Source organism: Coregonus lavaretus (genome assembly GCF_964263955.1).
Source record: "Coregonus lavaretus genome assembly, chromosome: 17".
NCBI classification, from domain to species: Eukaryota; Metazoa; Chordata; class Actinopteri; order Salmoniformes; family Salmonidae; genus Coregonus; species Coregonus lavaretus.
This window is the reverse complement of record NC_140004.1, coordinates 23,770,366-23,783,305: the sequence shown is the minus strand read 5'-3', so window position 1 is coordinate 23,783,305 and position 12,940 is coordinate 23,770,366. Positions and strand designations below refer to the sequence as shown.

The 12,940-nt window shown below is 49.5% G+C and overlaps 1 protein-coding gene across 1 annotated transcript in view; it reads left to right on the top strand.

Moving 5' to 3' along the window:
- Nucleotides 1–2,005, top strand: part of LOC311144604 (tetratricopeptide repeat protein 28-like) — a gene marked incomplete at its 5' end in the record, with an annotated part of 335,073 nt that extends 333,068 nt beyond the window's left edge. Inside the window, 1 exon segment of the mRNA XM_084180641.1 lies at nt 66–2,005. Coding sequence (XP_084036767.1) covers nt 66–1,678 — 1,613 coding nt within the window. The 3' untranslated portion in view covers nt 1,679–2,005.
- Between the last annotated feature and the right edge of the window lie 10,935 nt (nt 2,006–12,940).

Below are 12,940 nucleotides of genomic sequence, written 5' to 3'. Positions count from 1 at the left end.
CCTTAACATGTTTACCCTTACAATTATGTCCCACTCTTCCACCTCTCTCTCCCCCTCTCTCCCAGACTCTACAGAGCTGCCAAAGCGTCTCAGCCTGGACAGCTCGTCCTCCCTGGAGTCTCTGGCCTCTGCCCAGTTTGTCTCCAACCCCCTACCACTGGGCTACCCCAACCTGCCCTTCTCCCCACCCTGCCTGGACAATCTGGCCTCAGACGCCATCTCCGTCTACAGCCTGAGCTCCGTGGCCTCCACCATGAGCTTTGCCTCCAAGTCAGAGTGTGACTTCCTGGGCCATCGACAGCGTGGTGGGGCCACAGCACACTTCTCTGCCCACAAGCACCCGCACGTTCCCCGCAGTCGCTCCTCTCCTCACGGGGCGGCTACAGCAGCAGGAGGGGGACGGGGAGATGACGAGGAGTATGAAGGCTTCTCCATCATCAGCAGTGAGCCTCTGGGAAGCCACTGTGACTCCCTGCCTCTACCTCCGGGTCACGGCCAGCGCCACCTCCACCGCGGGGGCAGGGGTGTTGTCGGTAGTTCCAGCTCGGGCGCTGGGCGGGGTTACCAGGTGTCTGTGTCGTCACGAGGCAGTGTCAGCACCCCTACCTCCCCTGTCAAGACCAGCCTGGTTCCCATCACCAACACTCCTCTCCAGAAGGTGCCAGGCAAGGTGAGCAGCTCAGACACAGGTGAGTCGGACCAGTCCAGCACTGAGACAGACAGCACCGTCAAGTCCCAGGAGGAGAAGACTGTCCCTCTGGACCCCCAGGAGCTGGCCCAGAAGATCCTGGAGGAGACCCAGAGCCACCTGCGGGCGGTGGGGAGTTTACAACGGGCTGGGGCTGAGGGGTCTGCAGCTGGAGCCACCTCAGCCAGGAGCTCTGCCTTCCGCTCCTCAGAGACCAGCGCCTTCAGCCGTCCCAGCAGCAGCGCCAGTGTCCGCACCCAGTCCTCCCCACGACCAAAACCTCCCTCCCGCTCTTCCTCCCTGCAGAAGATCAGCTCTGGTTACAACAGCCCTGCAGCCTCGGAGACCTCCCTAAAGGATGGCAGTCACCCCTCCCCTACCCTGGACAGCCACGCCCAGTTCAAGCTCAAATACCCCAGCTCCCCCTATAGTGGTCACATCTCCCGCTCTCCCAGTAACGTGTCGCCCAGCTCTGGCCACCAGTCCCCGGCTGGCAGTGCCCCATCCCCAGCTCTCTCCTACTCCTCCACGGGCTCTGCCTGCTCCAGCCCTGCCGATGCCCCAGACCTGGACCGCCTCAGGAGGGGCGTCATCGATGAGAAGGTTGTGGCCATCCACAACCTGAAGACATTCTGGGCCAACACAGCGTCCCAGCAACAGCAGCAGCATCTGGGTCCAGTCCGGGCTCTCCGTGGCGCCCCAGGACCCCTGGTCTCTGCCAAGAGAGATGTGCTGAGCCTTCTGAACCTCTCCCCACGACACTGCTCCCCCAGCAACGCCCAAGACAGCCTGGAGCTGCGGGAGCTTGGGCTGCAGTCGCTGGACAGGGGCAACAAGAACCCTTCCAACGGTCACAATCCTAGAAAGGTGGCCCCCTCTCCCACTATTTCCACTAGCAGCAGCCCTGGTGCTCGCTCTATCAGACTACCTGCCGGCAATGGATACAAGTTCCTCTCCTCTGGCAGGTTTTTCCCATCCTCCAAATGCTGAGACACTTTAAATGGTCCTCTTTCCTGTATTTTGCCTACCACTTGTTATCCTTTGTACTGGGGGAGTTGGGCACTTTCTGGAGGGTCACTATTGGCCCACCGAACTTGATTGACAATGAAAGTATTTAATCAGCCAATGAGTGTGATCCCTCAGAGGCTCATGAATGCTTAGAAAGTGTCTTGTCATTGTGCCCATAACACTGTAAATGGCAATGAGAAAGACTCAAAGACCTGATACTGTGTTTGTGTGTATGCGTGTGTCAGGTAGACTTCAATGCCAATCGGTATTTCCTCCAAAAAATGTGCTATTTGTGTGGGCCAAGATGAAACCGCTCCAACTGGTCTCCTCCATTCTATTTTTGTTTCAATTGAATGATTATTGTTATTATTATTGTTTGTTATTGTTATTATTATTAATATTATTATTATTATTATTATTATTATTGTTTTGTAAATTAAATCCAGTGTTTCACAATCAGTATTAAGCGTTTTTATATTATAAAAAAAAAGTGAACAAAATTGTACCAATAAAAAAAATAAAAAATATTAAATATTTTTTATTGAAATCGAAACTGGCATTTTGCCTGATTTCTTTGTGAATTGATTGTCTGCTCCACAGCATGGATTCTCTTGCTATTCAATGTTAAGTACCATGTATGACTTTTTAGTCCATGATTTTGGAAATTAAACATGGAAGTGTCATGACAACCATCTCTGTCATTTATCAGTAAACCTGTTTCAATAAAAATCATGTTTGCTTTCTTGTATTTTTTGCCTTATTTTATTGCGTTGAAGATTTAGCATGCTGATGGAAATGCTGTATCAATGCATTAATGACTTTGGAAAAATCTTGTGACCACAATACAGAGTTTACTGTGGGCAGTGCAATTACACCTGTGCCCATATTCACAGTGTCTCACAAAGTGTCTCAGAGTAGGAGTGCTCACCCAGCTATTTTAAGATGAACGCACTAATTGTAAGTCGCTCTGGATAAGAGCGTCTGCTAAATGTCTAAAATGTAAAATGAGTGCTGATCTAGCATCAGGTCCTCCCTCTCCATGTAATCTTAATAATTAAGATCTAAAAGCAAAACTGATCCTAGATCGGCACTCATACTCTGAGATGTTTTATGAATACAGGCCCTGTGCTTCTGTGATGTGTGGTGAGGTAGGTGGCTGGGTAGGCATGGGCTATTATCAAAGCCAGATTTACTCACAAATAAACCTTAATGAAGCCCAAGTTCACCATACAACGGATAGCTCCAACAACCAGAAAGACATAGACTATTAACCGAAATAAAAAATTTAACTATATGGACACATTTCATCTGAATAATTCACAACGCAAACTAACACGACTCCAGATAAGACCCAGATGCAGACACAGGAGACAAAGGGCTGTGAGACAGGTTTAATCCTAGACACGTGAAAAGTGGGATGTATACGGTGGGTGCAGGGCAACAGAAGACTGAGTGAATAGCAGGGCCCATCGAGCTTGCCTAGAGTTGAGGCGCTTGGCGGTGCGGAGATATTCCAGGTTCTTGTGATTAGTCCACACAATGAATGGATGTTCAGCCCCCTCTAACCAGTGCCTCCACTCCTCCAACGCTATCTTCACCGTGAGTAGTTCTCGATTTCCCACGTCATAATTCCTCTCAGTGGTGTTAAGATGATGGGAAAGGAAAGCGCAGGGATGCAGCTTTTGGTCCTGGGCAGAACGCTGGGACAGGACCACCACGAACTGACGGGACGGATCCGGATGGATTAAGTTGGGAGCTGTAGTGAAACGATGCTTGAGGTCCGAGAACGCCCGGTCAGCAGCTGGAGACCACGTGAACGGGACCTTGGGAGAGGTGAGTGCTGAAAGGGGGGAAGCCAGGGTGCTGTAACCCTGGATGAAACGGTGGTAGAAATGAGCAAACCCCAGGAAGCGTTGCAGCTGCACTCTGGATGTGGGTTGAGGCCAATCCACCACCGCTCTCACCTTGCCAGGATCCATCTGCATATTACCTTCAGCGATGATGTATCCTAGGAAGGAGATGGTGGAGCAATGGAATTCACATTTCTCAGCTTTAACAAAAAGCTGGTTCTCCAGGAGATGCTAGAGGACTTGTCGGACGAGGAGGACATGTTCTTGAGCTGAGCGGGAAAAAACAAGGATGTCATCGAGGTTGACAAACACGAACCGGTTCAACATGTCATGGAGAACATCGTTAACCAGGGCCTGGAACACTGCAGGAGTGTTGGTCAGTCCGAATAGCATCACCAGGTATTCGTAGTGCCCGCCAGCCATGTTAAAGGCTGTCTTCCACTCGTCTCCTTCCCGTATCCGTACCAGATGGTACGCGTTCCAAAGGTCCAACTTCGAGAAGATCGTAGCCCTCTGGAGAGGCTCGAAAGTCGAGGCGATGAGTGGTAGCGGGTAACGGTTTTTAGCCATGATGTCATTAAGGCCCCGGTAGTCGATACACGGGCGCAGGGTTTTGTCCTTCTTCTCCACAAAGAAGAACTCTGCGCCGGCGGGGGAGGCAGAAGGACGGATACACCCTGCAGCCAGGGAGTCCTCAATTTGGTCTCCGGACCTGATAGGGAATAAAGCCGCCCCCGAGGTGGTGTAGTGCCCGGGAGAAGGATGATGACACCGTCGTAGGGCCGATGCGGAGGAAGTGATGTGGCACGGGCCTTGTTGAAAACTCAGCACGAACGTTGGAGAGGTTCGAGGCTTTTTCCAAGCCCGCAGGAAGACGTACCGGGGCAGGCTGCACCGACTTCAGGCAATGAGCGTGGCAGAACGGGCTCCAATAGAACAAACAGTCCAGTCGATAAGGGGATTGTGCCTCTGGAGCCATGAAAACCCCAACACCACGGGTACCTGAGGAGATTCGATGAGCAGAAATTGCATAGACTCACTGTGGTTACCTGACACTCGCAGGTTGATAGGAACCGTATTGGGGGTGACTCTGCCAATAGTGCGCCCATCCAGCACTCTGACGTCCATGGGAATGGAGAGGGATTGAGTGGGGATTCCCAGCTCTGACACCAGGGTAGTGTCCATAAAACTCTCGTCGGCCCAGAGTCAATGAGTACCCGGAGAGATTTAGATCTGTCACCCCACAGCAGGATGGCATGGAGAGGGGTACGAGTAATGGAAGATTGGAAATTCTCTGCTTGGCCCACCAGCGTACTCACAACTACTGATGGGCCAGGTCTTTTAATGGACAGGTGAAATGTAATGACCTGTAGTCCCACAATACAGACAGCTCTTGGTGTTTAGTCTCCGTAAACGTTAGGCAGGAAACAATCTAGCTCTGCCAAATTGCAAAGGCTCCGGAGGAGGCGAGTCGGCAGACCTCGTGATTCCCGGGGGAACTCAGTTAACCTCGGATTCTCTCAGTAATGTAGACGCCGGGGACTTCCGGGATCCTTGGACGAGCGAGTGTGACTGGGAACAGACCTCCTCTCCCTCCTACGTTCCCGTAGTCGCCCATCGATCCGTATGGTCAAGGCGATGAGAGAGTCGAGATCCATGGGCAGCTCCCGGGCTGCGAGCTCGTCTTTAACCTCCTCCAATAATCCGTAAAGGAACGCGTCGAACAGGGATTCCGGGTTCCAGGCACTCACGGCGGCCAACGTGTGGAAATCGACCGCATAGTCTGCCAAACTACAGGAGTCTTGACGTAGTAGAAGTAGCTTCCGAGCAGCTTCTCTCCCGGACAACTGAAAATCGAACACCTTTTTCACCTCCGCCATGAACTCCTCCAGACTGAAGCACACGGTGGACTGTTGCTTCCACATCGCCGTAGCCCAGGCGAGAGCCCTCCCGGACATCAGCGTTATAAGGTATGCTATCTTTGAGCAGTCCGAGGGAAAAGAAGAGGGCTGCAGCTCGAAGATGAGGGAGTACTGGGAGAGAAACACCCGACAGGTTCATGAATCTCCAGCGTAGCGTTCCGGAGGAGGTAAGCAGGGTTTTCGGGAAGCTGGAGTGGGCTGGGGAGAGGCGCTGCTGACATCGGGGTTACTGAGAGGCTGGGAGGTTACTGTAGTGGCTGGCTGCCTAATAGACAATCCGTAGAATTGCTCCAGCAATGTATTGAAAGTGTGGTCGTGCCGTTCCGCCAAGGTCTGGAATTCTTCCATAAGATTCTGAAGTAACTCCTTGTGTCTTCCAATGGTGGCTCCTTGGGAGGAGACGGCGTTGCGGAGCTGGTCCGAGTCTGCTGGGTCAGTCATGGCCAGTTCGTACTAACACGACTCAGGAGAAGACCCAGATGCAAACACAGGAGGCAGGCAGTATGAATCTCAGATGTTTATTACAAAACAGGGGGCAGGCAAACGGCATGTCAAGGGCAGGCAGAGGTCAGTAATCCAAGGCAGCGTCAATCAGGAACAGAACGGCAGGCAGGCTCAGGGTCAGGGCAGGCAGAATGGTCAGAACCTGGAGGGCTAGAAAACAGAAACTAGAGATGCTGGAAAACGGGAAAAACACGCTGGTAAGACTTGACAAGACAAGACGAACTGGCAACAGACAAACAGAAAACGCAGGTATATATATACAGGGGATAATGGGGAAAATGGGAGACACCTTGTGCGGGGTGGAGACAAGCACAAGACAGGTGAAACAGATCAGGGTGTGACACAAACTCCATAGCCTTTCACAATGGATGTACAACTCTTCCAATGCGCCGAGCACGGAGTGCGCAAACACACACACATAATAATATTATTATATGAAATATTATTACACACACATATACACTGACTGTACAAAACATTATGAACACCTGCTCTTTCCATGACAGACTGACCAGGTGAATCCAGGTGAAAGCTATGATCCCTTATTGATGTCACTTGTTAAATCCACTTCAATCAGTGTAGATGAAGGGGAAGAGACAGGTTAAAGAATGATTTTTTTTTTATTAGGAAAGTGTTCTTAATGTGTTGTACACTCAGTGTATAATAAATAAGGTTAATTTTCACACTGACACAAAAAGTAGCTGGTAGTACAATTCTCCTATGCAGCACACAGGTAGGCAGCTCCATCCATTAGGGCATCCAGCCGGTCAGAGAGCAGAGTCCTCTTGCGCGAGTGCGCCCCCATGCAGCCACGTATGTAGAATGGTTGTAGGGTAGTTAGTCGCATCCATCTTGTAGAAGCCAAAGCTCGATCCTCATTGAGTGGCATGAGAAGCCCCATTCCCTCTACGTCCACAAAGCTAAAGTAAATGTCCAAGATGTGTAAAGGTCAGGCTAAAAAGTATTAATTGGTTATGACGTTTCAGACAAGTGGACAGTCCAGTACTCACTGTTCGCCTGCCCTACAGCTAGCAGTGAGGGTGATGGTGGTTGCCTTGCCTGTCATGAATAAAGTCACATCTTGTAGATCTCCTGTATGCTGCCTCTATCTGATCTTAACTTTCATTATAGTTGACGTTCCACTATTCAAACCCTCCAAACGGCGTGTTACATTATTCCAACTTTGTCAGGTTGTTTTTTCTAACAAGCTAGCTTTGTTCAGTTCAAGGGATGCAAGCAACAAAGTATGTACGCAGGGCCGGCTGTCACGCCCTGACTCAAGGGACTCTTATATGTTGAGTCAGGGTGTGTATATTCTTTGTGGTGTTTTCTATGTTTCGATCTATTATGTGTAGATCTATGTTGGCCGGTGTGGTTCCCAATCAGAGGCAGCTGTAGCTCGTTGTCTCTGATTGGGGATCATACTTAGGCAGCCTATTGGCACTAGTGGGTTGTGGGATCTTGTTCCTTGTAAGGTATGTTGTGTGTGCTACCTTGGACTTCACGTTTCGTTTATTGTTTTGTTGTGGTGTTTAATAGTTAAAATAAACATGTATGCTTATCACGCTGCGCCTTGGTCTGACCCGTCCTTCAACGAACCTGACAGAAGATCCCACCAAACGAGGACCAAGCAGCGTGTCCAGGCGGAGCAGATGGCCATGGCACAGGTGGCCAATTTGTGGTCATGGGAGAAGATATTCGCGGGGAAAGGACCATGGGCTAAGGTAGATGCCCAGGCAGGAGAGGAGCAATGGCAACACGGAGGTGTCATGATTTAACTGGATTTGAACCCAAATGCAGACAACTACACCGAGCCAGAGAAGGTTTAACAGGTTTATTTACAAAGTTCAATTTGTCCAGGTTTCCAATAATAGGGGAAGAGCAAGTCCAGGTTTACAGGGAGGGTAACAGATCCAGGTTCAGAGCAGGTGTGGTACCGTAATGTCCTAGTGTCCGTGGTGAGTCCAAAAGGGAGGTCCGGTAGTGGAAAGCAGGATGGTGGTGGCAGGAGTGAAGCGGAGGCAGGAGTCAGGTTCCAATAATATGGTCGTCTTGACTATGATCTGACGATGAGTGGCAAGTTTGACCGGGTCTTAAAGGCTGAGGTGATTATGGTGAATGAGCTGCAGCTGGAACCCTGACTCCCGCACACCAGACTTCACTCCTGCAATCAAGGACAGACAGAGGGGAGGGGGAGAGCAGAGAGAGAGCTACCTAGCAGCAGTAGGCCTAACAGGAGGAGGCCGGTCGAGGAGGAAGCCCGAGAAGCAGCCCCAAGAAAATGTTGGGGGGAGGGCACACGGGGTGGTGCGCGTCGCCAGTCCGGCCCGGCCTGTTCCTGCTCCTCGCACCAAGCCAGTGGTGCGCGTCGCCAGTCCGGCCCGGCCTGTTCCTGCTCCTCGCACCAAGCCAGTGGTGCGCGTCGCCAGTCCGGCCCGGCCTGTTCCTGCTCCTCGCACCAAGACAGTGGTGCGCGTCGCCAGTCCGGCCTGTTCCTGCTCCTCGCACCAAGCCAGTGGTGCGCGTCGCCAGTCCGGCCCGGCCTGTTTCTGCTCCTCGCACCAAGCCAGTGGTGCGCGTCGCCAGTCCGGCCCGGCCTGTTCCTGCTCCTTGCACCAAGCCAGTGGTGCGCGTCGCCAGTCCGGCCCGGCCTGTTCCTGCTCCTCGCACCAAGCCAGTGGTGCGCGTCACCAGCCCAGCCCGGCCCGTTCCTGCCCCTCGCACCAAACCAGTGGTGCGTGTTCCTAGTCAGGTCCGGCCCGTGCCTGCTCCTCGCACCAGACCAGTGGTGCATTTGTCCAGTCCGGCACCGGTCAGCTGCTCCACTCCGGAACCAGAGCAGTCCGCTCCACCGGTGCCTGATCCAGCTCCGGTCAGCTGCGCCACTCCGGAGCCAGAGCAGTCCGCTCCACCGGGGTACAGTCCAGCTCCGGTCAGCGGCTCCACTCCGGAGCCAGAGCAGTCCGCTCCACCGGTGCCTGATCCAGCTCCGGTCAGCGGCTCCACTCCGGAGCCAGAGCAGTCCGCTCCACCATTTATTGTTTTGTCGTGGTGTTTAATAGTTAAAATAAACATGTACAGTGGGGGGAAAAAAGTATTTAGTCAGCCACCAATTGTGCAAGTTCTCCCACTTAAAAAGATGAGAGAACCCTGTAATTTTCATCATAGGTACACGTCAACTATGACAGACAAATTGAGGAAAAAGAATCCAGAAAATCACATTGTAGGATTTTTAATGAATTTATTTGCAAATTATGGTGGAAAATAAGTATTTGGTCACCTACAAACAAGCAAGATTTCTGGCTCTCACAGACCTGTAACTTCTTCTTTAACTGTATTAATGGAACCTGTTTGAACTTGTTATCAGTATAAAAGACACCTGTCCACAACCTGTCACACTCCAAACTCCACTATGGCCAAGACCAAAGAGCTGTCAAAGGACACCAGAAACAAAATTGTAGACCTGCACCAGGCTGGGAAGACTGAATCTGCAATAGGTAAGCAGCTTGGTTTGAAGAAATCAACTGTGGGAGCAATTATTAGGAAATGGAAGACATACAAGACCACTGATAATCTTCCTCGATCTGGGGCTCCACGCAAGATCTCACCCCGTGGGGACAAAATGATCACAAGAACAGTGAGCAAAAATCCCAGAACCACACGGGGGGACCTAGTGAATGACCTGCAGAGAGCTGGGACCAAAGTAACAAAGCCTACCATCAGTAACACACTACGCCGCCAGGGACTCAAATCCTGCAGTGCCAGACGTGTCCCCCTGCTTAAGCCAGTACATGTCCAGGCCCGTCTGAAGTTTGCTAGAGTGCATTTGGATGATCCAGAAGAGGATTGGGAGAATGTCATATGGTCAGATGAAACCAAAATAGAACTTTTTGGTAAAAACTCAACTCGTCGTGTTTGGAGGACAAAGAATGCTGAGTTGCATCCAAAGAACACCATACCTACTGTGAAGCATGGGGGTGGAAACATCATGCTTTGGGGCTGTTTTTCTGCAAAGGGACCAGGACGACTGATCCGTGTAAAGGAAAGAATGAATGGGGCCATGTATCGTGAGATTTTGAGTGAAAACCTCCTTCCATCAGCAAGGGCATTGAAGATGAAACGTGGCTGGGTCTTTCAGCATGACAGTGATCCCAAACACACCGCCCGGGCAACGAAGGAGTGGCTTCGTAAGAAGCATTTCAAGGTCCTGGAGTGGCCTAGCCAGTCTCCAGATCTCAACCCCATAGAAAATCTTTGGAGGGAGTTGAAAGTCAGTGTTGCCCAGCGACAGCCCCAAAACATCACTGCTCTAGAGGAGATCTGCATGGAGGAATGGGCCAAAATACCAGCAACAGTGTGTGAAAACCTTGTGAAGACTTACAGAAAACGTTTGACCTGTGTCATTGCCAACAAAGGGTATATAACAAGGTATTGAGAAACTTTTGTTATTGACCAAATACTTATTTTCTATTAAAAATCCTACAATGTGATTTTCTGGATTTTTTTTTCTCATTTTGTCTGTCATAGTTGACGTGTACCTATGATGAAAATTACAGGCCTCTCTCATATTTTTAAGTGGGAGAACTTGCACAATTGGTGGCTGACTAAATACTTTTTTTCCCCACTGTATGCTTATCACGCTGCGCCTTGGTCTGACCCGTCCTTCAACGAACGTGACACCGGCTCTAGGCATAAGTGACATATGAGGTTGCTTAACCAAAAAAAACTATATTTATATATATATATATACACATATATATAGTGCCTTCAGAAAGTATTAATATCCCTTGACTTATTCCACATTTCTTGTGTTACAGCCTGAATTCAAATTGGATTAAATATAATATTTTCCTCACCCATCTACACACAATACACCATAATAACAAAATGAAAACATATTTTTAGAAATTTCTGCACATTTGTTGAAAATGAATTACAAGAATATCTAATTTACATAAGTATTCACACCCTTGAGTCAATACTTTGTAGAAGCACCTTTTGCAGCAATTACAGCTGTGAGTATTTCTGGGCAACATTTTTCCCATTATTCTTTTCAAAATTCTTCAAGCTCTGTCAAATTGGTCATTGCTAGACAACCATTTTCAGGTCTTGCCATAGATTTTCAAGTAGATTTAAGTTAAACCTGTAACTCGGCCATTCAGGAACATTCTCTCTTCTTGGTAAGCAACTCCAGTGTAGATTTGGCCTTGTGTTTTAGGTTATTGTCCTGCTGAAAGGTGAATTCATCTCCCAGTGTCTGTTGGAAAGCAATATGGAGAGTGGTACTCAGTAATGTGTTGTATTTGATTTGCCCCAAACATAACACTTTGTATTCACAAAAAAAAATGTATTGCTTTGCCATATTTTTTGTAGTATTACTTTAGTGCCTTGTTGCAAACAGGATGGATGTTTTGGAATATTTTTATTCTGTACAGGCTTCCTTGTATTCACTCTATCAATTAGGTTAGTATTGTGGAGTAACTACAATGTTGTTGATCCATCCTCAGTTTTCTCCTATCACAGCCATTAAACTCTGTAACTGTTTTAAAGTCACCATTGTCCTCATGGTGAAATCCCTGAGCGGTTTCTTTCCTCTCCGGCAACTGCGTTAGGAAGGACGCCTGTATCTTTGTAGTGACTGGGTGTATTGATACAACATCCAAAGTGTAATTAATAACACCATGCTCAAAGGGATATTCAATGTCTGCTTTTTTTCTCCACAGATGATGCAATCTCTATTGCACTCCACACTGCCCTCTCCCCCCTGGACAAGAGGAACACCTACGTGAGAATGCTGTTAATTGACTATAGCTCAGCGTTCAACGCCATAGTGCCCTCCAAACTCATCACTAAGCTCAAGACCCTGGGACTGAACACCTCCCTCTGCAACTAGATCCTGGATCCCAGGTGGTGAGGGTAGGCAACAGCACATCTACCACGTTGACCCTCAACACGGGGGCCCATCACAGGTGCGTGATTAGTCCCCTCCAGTACTCCCTGTTCACCCATGACTGCGTGGCCGCACACGACTCCAACACCATCATTAAGTTTGCTGACGACACAACGATGGTTGGCCTGATCACCGACGACGATGAGACAGCCTATAGGGAGGAGGTCAGTGACCTGGCAGTGTGGTGCCAGGACAACAACCTATCCCTCAACGTCAACAAGACAAAGGAGTTGATCGTAGACTACAGAAAATGGAGGGTTGAGCTCGCCCCCATCCACATTGACAGGGCTGTTGTGGAGCGGGTCGAGAGCTTCAAGTTTCTTGGTGTCCACATCACTAAGGAATTATCGTGGTCCACACAAACCAACACAGTCTTGAAGAAGGCACGACAATGCCTCTTCCCCCTCAGCAGGCTGAAAAGATTTGGCATGGGCCCTTAGATCCTCAAGAAGTTCTACAGCTGCACCGTTGAGAGCATCTTGACTTGCTGCATCACCGCTTGGTATGGCAACTGCTTGGCATCCAACCGCAAGGCGCTACAGAGGGTAGTGTGTATGGCCCAGTACATCAATGGGTCTGAGCTCTTTGCCATCCAGGACCTCTATACCAGGCAGTGTCAGAGGAAGACCCTAAAAATTGTCAAGGACTCCAGCCACCCAAGTCATAGACTGCTTTCTCTGCTACTGCACGGCAAGCGATACCGATGCACCAAGTCTGGAATCAACAGGACCCTGAACAGCTTCTACCCTGAACAGCTTCTACCCCCAAGCTAAATAGTTTGTCCAGGCAACTATTGGTTAACTATTTAACTATCTGCATTGACCCTTTTTGCACTCTTTTGACTCATCACATACTATGCTGCTACTGTTTATTATCTATCCTGTTGCCTAGTCACTTTATCCCTACCTATATGTACATATCTACCTCAATTACCTTCTACCCCCGCACATCGACTTGGTACTGGTACCCCGTGTATATAGCCAAGTCATCGTTACTCATTGTATATTTATTCCTCATG